Below are 12,289 nucleotides of genomic sequence, written 5' to 3'. Positions count from 1 at the left end.
GCACTTTAAGTTCTTCTCATCATGTATTTTATCAGATTCCAGTCAGGCATTATCGTACTTTTCTTTTATAAGTGTGCTCATCATGATTTTTCTCCCGTGGAGCCAACAAAAGACAATGTTGTCCCTCCGTCTTGGAGGTCAGCTTGAATCTGTTTGAAAGTTTTCCTTGGTCCTTTTTGGATCCTTTGAACTGTTCTGGTCAATCTGGGGTCAGTTTTCCTCTCGTGGCCACATTCAGGGATGTTGGCTGCAGTTCCATTAATAACATCAACAACTGTGGTCACAGGAACATCAAGCTGCTGGGAAATAATCTTACAGCCTTTACTTTGACAAAGCTTGGCAATTATTTTTATTCCAGATCTCCTTAGACCACTCTCTTAATTTCTTTCTCTTGTTCTCTTCAGTATGGTGCACAGTAATACACAGAGACATGTTGTCATATTTAAAAGGCTGAATGGCTGATTATGAGATTGAAGAAACCTGTGATACTAATTAAATATAAAAGTAAAATCTACTTTTTTTTTATCACCACTTTGAAGGGTGACGCTACAAACACATGATCTTACGCAGTATGATTGAAGTATGATAGTGTAACACTTATACACAAGCACTTAATGCATAGTTTGTACTTTTACTTTCAATAAGTTAAGTAACTGTTGATAATAGTTATTCACAGTATTGTAATAGTACTTTTACTGAACGACAGATATCACATATATGCATCTGCAGACAATCTCAATAAACTCACGCATATCTCTGGCCCATGTTTTTCACTGTGGGGATTACAGGGGACAGATTAATGTTTTTACTGAAAACACAGACTTCTGTGTGTTACAGGTTTTGTTTTCGGAGGCGGTGAATTCAGTGAGTGATGAGCACCCACACACTCATTATCAGGGATGATTTGAAAGTGCACTCCTGTTTGAACTGACCTCTGAACTCGTTTCTTCTTTTCAGGTCTGTTTGAGAACTTCTTAAGAAGAGCAGACGTTTCCGTGTCTGCTCGGTTTCCTTTCACAGTCCTTTAGAATAAAGTTAGTGATGGACGGCAAAGGTACACAAGATGCTCCCAGGGTACTTTAGAGCTTGGACACTGACAAGAAAAAAGTCCTGAAATACTCTATTCATATTTCCTTTCTCGTGATGAGTGAAGAAACATATGTAGCTATACAGATAATTTCTTTATCTCTGACAGGCTAGAATCAGATTGTCCACGACGACCTAATTAATGTCACAATCGACTAATAATACCAACTAACACTGATGGTTTGTATATAAGTTTTTAATTAGAAGTTCTAGTTCTTTAATTCTTTTATTCTTATTGTTTACACTTTTTTTTTTTTTCATGCATGTAACAAAGTAAATGGGGGTTCCCTACATTTCCCTGCTTTTCCTTTGCATCAATGTTTGGCATCAGGCTAAAGGGCTAAAAGAGAAAGTGAGCCGGTGTGCACGACCCTGACATTGTGAAGGAGAAGAACTTTGTAGTCTCATTAAAGACTAAAAATTTGAATAAAAGTAATAGTTTTAAGAGTAAAGTATTATATAAGCGTGTGTTATCAATATTCATTTATCGGAGAAACCTAAATCATTAAGTTAACAAGCTCTATTTCACCCGAAGTAATGTATTGTTGTCGTTTCCATGCAATATAATTGTAAATATCTAAAACGGGGTTTGCAAAGTGCTTCACAAAGATAAAAGCAATACCATGTATTTAAATTGGGTCATAAAGCACACGCAAACACACACACACAAACAAAAAAAAACCACTGTTCAGTAGAGTCACGTGTGTTTTTTGTGAATCCAGGTGAACAGCGCCCTCTTCTGTCGCTGCGGACATAACACACCTGCTCGAGCGACTTGGCACCGCCACTAGCATGGCTCCGGCCGCTTCATCCATTTTGTTTAGCCTGGTTAGCTCCCGGCGGCTAACGTCACCGTGTTATTACGCGCAGCAGAGATGGATGACGGTGACGAGCCGGGTATCGTCCTCTCTCACAACACCTCTTCGGGCTCCAAGTCGGGCGGGGACAAGATGTTCTCCCTGAAGAAGTGGAACGCCGTCGCCATGTGGAGCTGGGACGTCGAATGCGACACTTGTGCCATCTGCCGGGTCCAGGTGATGGGTGAGTCGGGGAGCTCGGCTCGGGACACCGGGCCGGTGGAGCTAACGTGCCTGATATTACGAAGAATGACCTGACTGGGACTGTGACGCTTCTTCTTTCTTTCTTCTTCTTTCTTTCTTCTTTCTTCTTGATTTACAGACGCTTGTCTCCGGTGCCAGGCAGAAAATAAACAAGAGGACTGCGTCGGTAAGACGAGATAGCAGCACCGACCCTCTGCAGCGAGCTAACGTTAGCGGGTCTGTGGGAGGGATGTTTATTTGATTTATTTTTACAGTTTCATGTCGGTCACAAAATGACCGATTTATTTACTTTGGATATAAAATGCAATAAAAACTAATATAACAACGATTATAATACAACTGAGGTGGTGTACAGTGCTGCACCTTAAACCAATGATTTAAGATTACTACAACTAACAAAACAAAGATTTATTTTTTTTGGGACTGTCAAATATAATAATAATAATAATAATAATAATAATAATAATAATAATAAAATCTGTCATATTGATGTCATATATTTTTTGTTTCAGCTGTTCATAAATGTCCATTTCTTCTCCATATGTCTCACGTTGTCACTCTTTTTAATCTCTCTTTGCTTTGTCTGTCTTCCAGTCGTGTGGGGAGAGTGCAACCACTCCTTCCACAACTGCTGCATGTCCCTGTGGGTGAAGCAGAACAACCGCTGTCCCCTCTGCCAACAGGACTGGGTGGTTCAGAGAATCGGCAAATAAAGCTCCACACGTCCAGGTTGGACTGCACTTGTGTGCACCCAAAAGTGGCGACAGACTTGGCAACGGTGTGCTGCAGAGCCACGGCCGTCCTCCTGCTTATGATTGCATGTTTCCTCGTATTAAAGGAGGACGATGGACAAAATTCAGACTGCACGGACTCGTTGATCATCCATCGGTTGACGCGGCCGGAGGGATCAGGGGTCACAAAGAGACGGGGTGACGTGTGTTGCGGTGTTTGGTTTCATGTTAGCTTTACATTATTGTCTGTGGTGACGTTCAGCACATGTTGAGTATGTGACTGTCTTTTTAGAAATAAAGAATTGTGAATAACTGATATCAATTTTTTTTTTTCATCAATTTCTTTTGAGTATGCTCAGTGTACAAATACTATAAACAAGTGAAAATGTGGAAACTGGTACAATAGCAATACTTTTTTTTTTTTTTTTTTTTACTTTATATTGAGGGAAATGCCAAAGAGAGGGCTGTGTGTCAAACCTAAATATTTGATTACTACTGACAGGAACGTGTGCATGTCAAGTAAATCATGGCTTGAGTACATGTTATAATTGTTATCCTTTCATACAGCTGGGTAATTTAAACTGTACAGTAACCAGACGTCTCAATCTGTCCAGTTTAGATGAATATACTTTACATACCATCCCACCATATGAGAGACTGTACTGCTCTCTGTCCCGTCATGGGGTTCAGCTACTGAAATATAATCTATGGATCTGATGGGGAGCAAACTTGGCAATGACGAGTCACAGGATGGACTGACCTTGATGCCATAAGTACTTTGGCTGCCAAAGTGCTCTACCTGGAAGGCCGTCATGTTAACCACTCTGCAACAAGCACTCGTTAAATGCAGATGGTCAGACCGGGGCCTGATCCAGTTCCTTCAACTTCCTGTTGACTCGGACAAATTCAGAACCATCTGTACGATTCGTGTGCTAAAATTCATGAAATTCAGATGGGATTTGTTCATCTTTCTACTGTATTTCATCCACATTATATAAAAAAAGCAAACTGTGGAATTTCTGCAGTCGTATGTAAGACAGTTCACTAAAATACTAAACAGTTTACTTGTCAAGGAATATTGTAAGTGGAGAAGACTGACCAGGGTAATTGACTTTAACATGAGGCTAATAATTGAAGGTCGCTGCTTTAACCTTCTTAAACATGTCAGAGAAAACGAACAAGAAGCAATGTCTTAAGAGTTTTCCAGCAAAATGCACACAAATAGGACACTTAACGTGATCCAATTTTCACATTAGGGCAGCAAGTAACAACCATTGTCTTGAACAAATAATCAGCCAATTATTTCACAATCATTTGGTTTATCAAACCTCAGGAGACGGTGAAAAATGCGCCTTACTATTTTGATTATAAAACTAGATGGAGATCTCCTCCTCGTCATGGTTTAAATAGATTTTTTTTTTCACTAATCGTTGCTTTCCTAATTAGTATCAACAATTTCCCATTAATAGGACATAAATAGCCATATCCATGCAAAAAGTCAAAGTAATCATTACTATATTTATAAAGATTATTATATTCCAATGTGTGTCTGGGTCAGAGAGTTGTTGATTTAACTGAGCAGTAACTTTAAGTCTACTGAGGTACACGTTTATATGCAATGCATTTTTACTACTGGCCTGACAACCTTAGCAGACCTTAAACCTTGTCGGGATTGCAAGTGGGATATATCTAACGACTATTTCATTTGCACGTGTGCATTTTTTTTTAATTTTTTTTTTAATGTTATTTTGTCCCATTATCTGGAAGTGAAAGTGGCATTAGAAAGTCTTGTCTTATTTTTTTTTCAAATCGTCCTTAAGAAGGAGTAATAAGGATTATTACACATTTCAGGGGCAATTAATTCCACCAGTTAAACTGGAGTACATCTCCATTAAGTCTGCAGCTTCTGCAGAACAAAATGGAAAGGAACGTGATTTCTTTGGCTGCTTACTCAGCCAATTTAGTGATTTCTTTGTTATATTCCCTCTAATAAGCCATTAAGTGTGCCTGCTAAACAGCATATTGTTCATATTATGGACACTTAGCTCTATGAGCTATAATCCACCATAGCGTCATGATCTGCCCAGCTCACAACATCTAACTTTCAGCCTATTCACCGCACACAGGCACTTTGTATCTCCTAAAAATAGACGAACCTAAAGCCTCTTAAGTCCAAACCACATAAGTTGCTTTCCCTGAGTGCCATCTACGACAAAACGTGCAGAGACAATTAGCTACTTACAAGTCCCTGAGGAAGGTGGTGCCTTTAAGGCTCACGTACTGTAGGTGTGGTACAAGAGGTGGAGTGTATTCACAACGCGGGTGCTTCAGTTGCTCATTTATGCCTGGAAGCTACAGATGGGTGAGCTCTATTGTTTTTAGGTCATGCAGCTGCGGGGTACATCCGGCATGGGTGAGCTGATGGGACTGGATGACTTGGTGGCCAACACGGCCTACCTGAGGGCTCAGAGGATCGATCGCAATGAGCTGAGAAAACAGAGCTTCACCCTGACGCTGCCCCAGCCAAAGAACTACTCTGCTCTCCAGGCAGCAGCGAGAAATAAGTACGAGCTCCTTTGTGAGCAACAGCCTATTGGTGGGAAGTTGTTTCAGCAGTTTCTCCTCACTTATAACCCGCAGCATGTGGCTGCTGCAGAGTTCCTGGACGAGCTGAGTAACTGGACTTTCGCTGAAGATGAAACCAAAGAAAAGACCAAACAGAGGATCCTCACTAAATTCTGTCAACCTCAGTCTTGGAGTTTCCTCTCCTACCTCACAGGAGCAGCAGCTGAAACATGCAGGGATTTATCAGACAAGAACTTTGATGAGGTGAAGATGGACCAGTTAAGAGAAGCCACAAGGGACTTCTTGAGGGAAAAACCTTTCCTGGAGTACCTGAGAAGCCCCTTCTTTTACCGGTTTCTGCAGTGGAAGGAGTACGAGAAGCAGAAGATCACTGACAAATACTTTTATAAGTTCAGGACTTTGGGAAAAGGTGGCTTTGGTGAGGTATGTGTCAAGAATCCGACAGCTTAATGGACTTAGAACTGTCATTTAATTTCAAGTTGGACTGTGTAAGTTTTGAAAAAGGAGCTATCATCCTCTCCCTAGCAAATGAAAAGTTTAAATCATGAGCAGTTAAGTGCACCCTTGTTCACTTCAATGCACTCTGGGATTTTGCTGCAACAGCCCAACTTGGACAACTTTAGCTCGATAGTGCTTTGGTAGGTGACAAAAACCCAGCAAAATGTAGCAGAAACAGTAGCAGTATAATAGATACTACAAGAGGAACAAGCAAAAAAAATAAAATGTCTTAATCATTCTAAAGAACAGTTTCTCTGTGTGGCAGGTGTGTGCAGTGCAGGTGAAACACACAGGCCAGATGTATGCCTGCAAGCAGCTGGACAAGATGCGCTTGAAGAAGAAAGGTAGCGAGAGGCTGGCCCTTCTGGAGAAGCAGATCCTAGAGAAGGTCAACAACCTGTTCATCGTAAACCTCGCTTATGCTTATGACAACAGAACCCACCTGTGCCTGGTCATGGACCTGATGACTGGAGGAGACCTCCATTTCCATATCTACGAGTTAGGGGAGAGGGGCATCTGTATGGAGCGTGTTGTTTACTACACGGCCCAGATAGCCACTGGCCTCCTCCACCTGCACTCCCTGGACATTGTGTACCGTGATTTGAAGCCTCAGAACGTCCTGTTAGATGGTAAAGGACAGTGTAAGCTGTCGGACCTCGGACTGGCTGTGGAACTGCCAAAAGGGAAAATGATCTGCCAAAAGGTTAGTAGGGTGACCTGTTGCTAGATTAATTTGCACTGTCACTGTCCGACATTTGTATAACAAGGCACCATGCAAAGCCTTTTTGGGGTTTGTAGAAATCCTAGAAAATAGCTTGGTTATTATCCTTCATGTTATCCTTCATGGCCCATATACAACCATTGATTGAACCGTTGATTTTTTTTGGTTTTTGCCTCACTCAGAAAGGCTTAATAACATTAAGTCCATTCTCAATTTAATGTATGTTCACCCACCACAAGTAATTTACCAGGAATACATATGATGGCGTTTAGTACATCTCTGACAGACAAAGCTGAGAGCATAACCCAGAGTAACCCAAATTAATCTTATTAAAATGTACTTGACCTAATGGTCGACGCGCTGTCTGAGAAATGTTTGGTAGCCTGACCAAAGCCTGTGAGCGTTACCTTGCTGATCTTTGTTTTGTTAATCCCAATTATATCTTCCACTTGTCTGTCCAAGAAGATGAGTCAGGAGATTCACAGCAGGCATCAACTCACTACAGAAGGCGTACAAAATGGGCAAAAGTCTCCAATCAGCTGACCAGCCTGATAGAGCGCCTTCACAGCAGCATTAGTTGCCATGACTGTCTTATTGTTTGGACTTTCACGTGGGACTCTTGTGTTTCATTATTTCATTTTGCAGTCCATCATGTGATAGGAGGTCAAAATAGTCTCATACAGATAACTGAAAATGTGAATTATATAATCGAAGCCTGTCAGGTTTGGTGTCAACAATATTCCTCCTGTTCCGAGAAGAGATCCTCATAATCATTCCAGCAAAACAAACCCTCCAAAAATACATTTTAAAGTGCTTTGTAGGGGAGTCATGACCACGTTCAAGACAGAAGCGTTTATATCTGACATTTATGTGGAATCTTTGTCTTCAGCATCTTTATAATGCTGCAGTTTGCAGTGTTTTCTCTACTTTTTATGCCTCCATGTCAGCGACAGCTGTAGCGAAATAAGGACATTTCTTCAAATTAGGAACAAATGTCCGCTTGACCCCATAGATGAAGTGATATATTATGTGTTGTATTTGGGGGGTAAGAGGTCAAGGTTACTGTGAACTTACGTCCATCCCATCCCTTTGTCCCATCCTTATGATGGCCATCTCAGGAACGCCCTGAAGGAACTTCTACAAATGTGGTACAAACATTTGCATTGACTCAAGGAAGAACTAATTTAAATGTGGTGTTCAAAGGTCAAAGGTCTCTGTTACCTTGCAAATTGTTTTTCACTCATTCTTCTTTCCCCTTTGCCCCTCTCCCCTCGCTGTATTAGGCGGGTACGACTGGCTACATGGCCCCTGAGGTTCTGAAGCAGGACTACTACCGTACGTCTGCGGACTGGTGGGCTCTGGGCTGCAGCATTTACGAGATGGCGGCGGCCCGTTTGCCTTTTAAAGACTTCAGGGAGAAGGTGCAGAACGAGGAGGTGACTCGTCGCACTCTGGAGGAAGAGTGCAAGTTTAAACACAAACACTTTGATGCCACCACCAAAGATATTATCAGCTGCTTTCTCAAGAGGAAGCCTGCGCATCGCCTTGGGTGCCGGTAAGAATAAAACTCTCAGTCTGTCACGAGGTGAGTTGATGTTAGGCATCATGGCATAAATCTCCTGACAGAAGGAAAATGAATCAATTCTTTTACACTTGTGAAAACATACTCTTATTCTTGGAATGAAACAGTTCCCAGAGAAACAGGCCAACCAGTCCAGATCACTGGTTCCCAACCTGTGGGTCGGGACACCTTGATGGGCTCGTCAGATAAATATAAGCGGTACACTACAAACAACTTGTCTGTTTCAGACAACGATTAAAAGAACAGCAAAAATGTCAAAACATACAGTAGTTCTGTTTTTCAAAAAGGTGGTTTCCTACTTCTCGTTTTTGGACCATTTTTATAAACTCCTAAAATGGAACTGTGGCAATCGCTGGTTGAAGTGCTCACAGCTCACTGATATGTTCGATGTGTGACAAGGAGTCCTGAGGTACGTTCTGGACTAGACAACAATATCCAGAGTCTGAAGATGACAGATGAACATAGATGAAACACTACATCCCTACCAGCACAAAGAGGCACTAAATTTACGAGGAAACACATTAATACTTTGAAGAAAATCAATGGGTAACTGACTTGAATGCACTTTGTCTTTTGATCACTTTCAAGTATAATTATATATTATTAATATTATGATATAGTATAATTTGATCTTATTCTATGTGCTTCCCTCATATCAGTCTTCTCTTATCCTCTGCTAACAACGACCAGCAACAACACTCAAACGGGGATGATGTGTCTGTCAGAGGAAATGACACTTTTCAAGGGTCATCTTAAGACATTGAGAAGTTGGAAGGAGCTGCACTGGGTTTTTAATGAGATCACCAACACTGCTAATAAGTAAATAAGGATGTAAGCTGTCCTGCCCTGACAGTTGCACCAAATTAAACATGGTTGAGGGTTGAACTTGGGTGATAACGTGTGCTCTTTTATTGCTATCATTTTTGGTGTTGTGCTGCTCTTATTATCTTGCTTGTGTTTCTCGTTTATTTATTTTTACAAGAAAGCTGCTGAGTAATGAAGCTATTATTACCACTGTTAAATTGTCCAATCATGTAAGCTGTATGAGAACCTCCTATAGTACCTGATATCATTATCAAATCAATTTGAAACAACTTTTATTCCCCTATTTTAACACTGTTATTGCTCTTTTTTTCAATATATATATATCATCGTCCTCTAAATCAAACATCTTTCGTGTCTTTTTTCCCCATTAGTGGTGATGACCCACGGAGGCACATGTTTTTCAACGGTATCAATTTCCATCGTCTGGAGGCCGGACTGGTGGAGCCCCCCTGGGTGCCAAAGCCCAACGTGGTCTACACCAAAGACACACATGATTTAAAGGAAAGCTTTGTGGTCCAGGGCGTTAAGCTTGATGCCAACGATGAGAAATTCTTCAGGGAGTTCAGCACAGGCGCAGTCTCCATCCAGTGGCAGAAGGAGATGATTGACAGTGGATTGTTTGATGAACTGAACAGTCAGAACCTGAATGGAGATAACTGCGTGACTCTGTGGGAGTCCAGGATGTGCAACATTTTGTAAGCAACTCCTCATCGGACCGGCGTGAAGAGAAGCAATTTTTAATACTTGAAAATGCACAAATGTCCTTAAATTGATATCATGTTTAACACAATAAGTGCCTGGTTAGAATACTAAATTAAAGCTGGGGTAGGCAGGTTTTTGTTGCGTGTCAATGTCAACGTCCTAAATAATCTTTCAGCATATTATATTTAAAGCGATCCGATGGAACCACCTCTTGACTTTGTAATCGGGTTTTAGAAAATCTAGTTTGTGACTTAGAATTGAGGCCAGCGGTCAACCGTCCCTCCGTTGCTCACCTGCAGCTCGAGCTGATAAGTCGATAATATGGACACCAGGATTGGTTCCTTAGGTTTGTGATGTATGAAATCCTTATTGTCTGAATCTGTGTTTTTGAGACCGTCATTGGCACACTGCCGTTCCGATGCAAAAATCCGCTGTTGATTACTTATAAAAGTTAATTAGCAACTATTGAACCGCACCAGCCCGCACCCCAATGTCAAGTTAGTCAGCCCCGGGAGTGTGCTGCTGGGAGTGGGTCGCGTAGGTGAAGGTGGTGGGGAAAGACAGGCCAAAGAGAGACCCAGGCGACGACGGGCATCACAAAAGTCGAAGGGTAAAGGGCGAAGTGCGAAGGCCCCAGTACCACCACCTCCCCCATGAGCACCCCGACCTGCAGGAAGTGGCACAAGCTGACAGCCAACCTAAACTCCGCCCGAGAGACCCTCTGCAATCTGGAGACACACGGAGACCACAGCTGGCCTGCTTGGCAACCAGGCGCGTGTATAGTCCTGTGCTCATCTCAGATTTTCGAATTCTGCCGGGTTTTTTGTTGTTGTTGCCTTTACCAGAAAACTAACTACCCCAGCTTTAAACTCCTCAGGAACCTTTTTTAAACAGCTTCTTGCCTTTTACACTTTTGCCTCAGTTTATTTCCTCACAAAGGACTAATCACCCTTACAGCAAGACGTTTGTGAATATATCACAAATCAAAATAACAGTTTTAAGATGTCACAGCCAAACAAATAAGGACATTCCTTGCAGCAGTAAAATAAAAGCGCAATTTTTAAGCCCGGATGGGAACACATGCTGACATGCTGCTTTGTACTTTGCCCTTTATTCCTGGTGAGACAGCAGATCTGCAGGGCATTCATAGTTTCCATTACATCACGCAGACATTTTGACAGGAAAGTGTTTACATGTGTTTGTAAACAAAGCTATTCAATGGCTGGGTGCCACTGACTCGCAGCTGTATTATTATCAGCATTTGCAGCAATGTGTTATGTTTCTTACAATGACTGAAGTGTCACTCAATCACCACTATGGCCTTTTGCTGATGTGAGTGGACTCATGCAAGCAGCAGGCCAATGTGAAGCCTCTCAGTAGCAGACGTTCACCACTAAGTGCCGCCAGACACCCATGAAGTGCGTTGCACCTCCTGCAGCTCCCTCCATCCTCATTACCCTGACGGAGCTGCTCCGGTATTTACAAGCAATGGATGACTCGTTCAATCCTTTTAACAAGGGATGCAGGGATACACATTGTCGTACACACAGTTTACCCACTTGAAAAACATAGAGGGTCCAAGTTGAGCTCAAACCTGGGACATTGAAATTAGGCCTCCATGTTTTGTGTTCGCCACCTCCATCTCTACCGGGAGGCTCCAGATGTCATATTTCTGACTCATTTTACTGGTGTTTTGTTCTCTTTAGTGTCTTACTGTTTTTTCTTGATTGATGCATCTGGTTTTTCACAACTTCTGCTTTTTTTTTATGAAGTATTTTTACAAGATGTGATGAAAGAAATAAAACTAATCTCTGAAAGCTCGAGTGAAATAAAGCAACTCCCTCTGCTGCACTGCTGAAGACTTCTGCTAACAAGTGGCTCTTCGGAGCGCCGACATCCGAAGTCACAGGTTAACAGTAATGCAGTTATTTTGATGATCCTCCTGTTGCTCATCTCAAGGCACAGATGTCATCTGTCATCATCTATCCGAAACAGCCAGCGTCAAAAACAGGACGGTGTTTGTGTCTTTAAAACATAAGTAACATTTCATATTACGACATCATGTCGCCACAATGTTTGATTCAGAGTGATTCATCCGTCATTCAGTGAGCCACTCCTGAACCTCAGACACGTCGGGGTAATGAGGGACACGTAAACATGTGTTGTGCTAATTCCTGCGAAGGGGTGACCTTACAGGCTTGAGAAGTAGTTCCGTTCACGCTCGGCTGTCATGAGATTAGAGGGTGGTTCAGATGGAAATCCAAGACGCAACCCGATCATCATCGGCCGTGAAATCCGAGTGGGGAGTCCACTGTGGACGACGTGACGACAAGACAAACTGGCCAGAAGGTCTCCAGGAACATGTTTTTTCCAGGCGCGTACGAGACGCTGCCAGGGCTCAGTTCCCCACGGCCCGACGCTGTGATGCTGCAGCCTGAACAGCTCTGCAACACACGCTGCATGCATGATCACACATGTGCGGTCATGCATGCAGATA

General features: G+C 42.2%; 2 protein-coding genes across 2 annotated transcripts; both read left to right on the top strand.

Annotated features, from left to right (window-relative positions):
* Positions 1-1,865: 1,865 nt before the first annotated feature.
* Positions 1,866-3,194, top strand: rnf7 (ring finger protein 7). Its single transcript, XM_069147841.1, has 3 exons — positions 1,866-2,127; positions 2,266-2,313; positions 2,742-3,194. The coding sequence occupies exons 1-3, from the start codon at positions 1,962-1,964 to the stop codon at positions 2,858-2,860; spliced, it is 333 nt and encodes a 110-aa protein (XP_069003942.1). The 5' UTR covers positions 1,866-1,961; the 3' UTR covers positions 2,861-3,194.
* Positions 3,195-5,287: 2,093 nt separating this feature from the next.
* grk7b (G protein-coupled receptor kinase 7b) lies at positions 5,288-9,789 on the top strand. Its single transcript, XM_069148383.1, has 4 exons — positions 5,288-5,887; positions 6,228-6,665; positions 7,967-8,238; positions 9,462-9,789. The coding sequence occupies exons 1-4, from the start codon at positions 5,288-5,290 to the stop codon at positions 9,787-9,789; spliced, it is 1,638 nt and encodes a 545-aa protein (XP_069004484.1).
* Positions 9,790-12,289: the final 2,500 nt, after the last annotated feature.

Source organism: Embiotoca jacksoni, unplaced genomic scaffold (genome assembly GCF_022577435.1).
Source record: "Embiotoca jacksoni isolate LCO1_2020_lvr unplaced genomic scaffold, fEmbJac1.0.p SCAF_14, whole genome shotgun sequence".
NCBI classification, from domain to species: domain Eukaryota; kingdom Metazoa; phylum Chordata; class Actinopteri; family Embiotocidae; genus Embiotoca; species Embiotoca jacksoni.
Note: the sequence above shows the minus strand (reverse complement) of the source record. Positions and strands in the feature narration are given on the sequence as shown.

Bases quoted from the DNA above. Each gene is read 5' to 3' on its own strand.
- rnf7 (XM_069147841.1), top strand. From the start codon at position 1,962: ATGGATGACGGTGACGAGCCGGGTATCGTCCTCTCTCACAACACCTCT. The intron at 2,128-2,265 runs GTGAGTCGGGGA...CTTGATTTACAG, and splicing joins CTGCCGGGTCCAGGTGATGG to ACGCTTGTCTCCGGTGCCAG. The intron at 2,314-2,741 runs GTAAGACGAGAT...TCTGTCTTCCAG, and splicing joins TAAACAAGAGGACTGCGTCG to TCGTGTGGGGAGAGTGCAAC.
- grk7b (XM_069148383.1), top strand. From the start codon at position 5,288: ATGGGTGAGCTGATGGGACTGGATGACTTGGTGGCCAACACGGCCTAC. The intron at 5,888-6,227 runs GTATGTGTCAAG...TCTGTGTGGCAG, and splicing joins GAAAAGGTGGCTTTGGTGAG to GTGTGTGCAGTGCAGGTGAA. The intron at 8,239-9,461 runs GTAAGAATAAAA...TTTCCCCATTAG, and splicing joins GCGCATCGCCTTGGGTGCCG to TGGTGATGACCCACGGAGGC.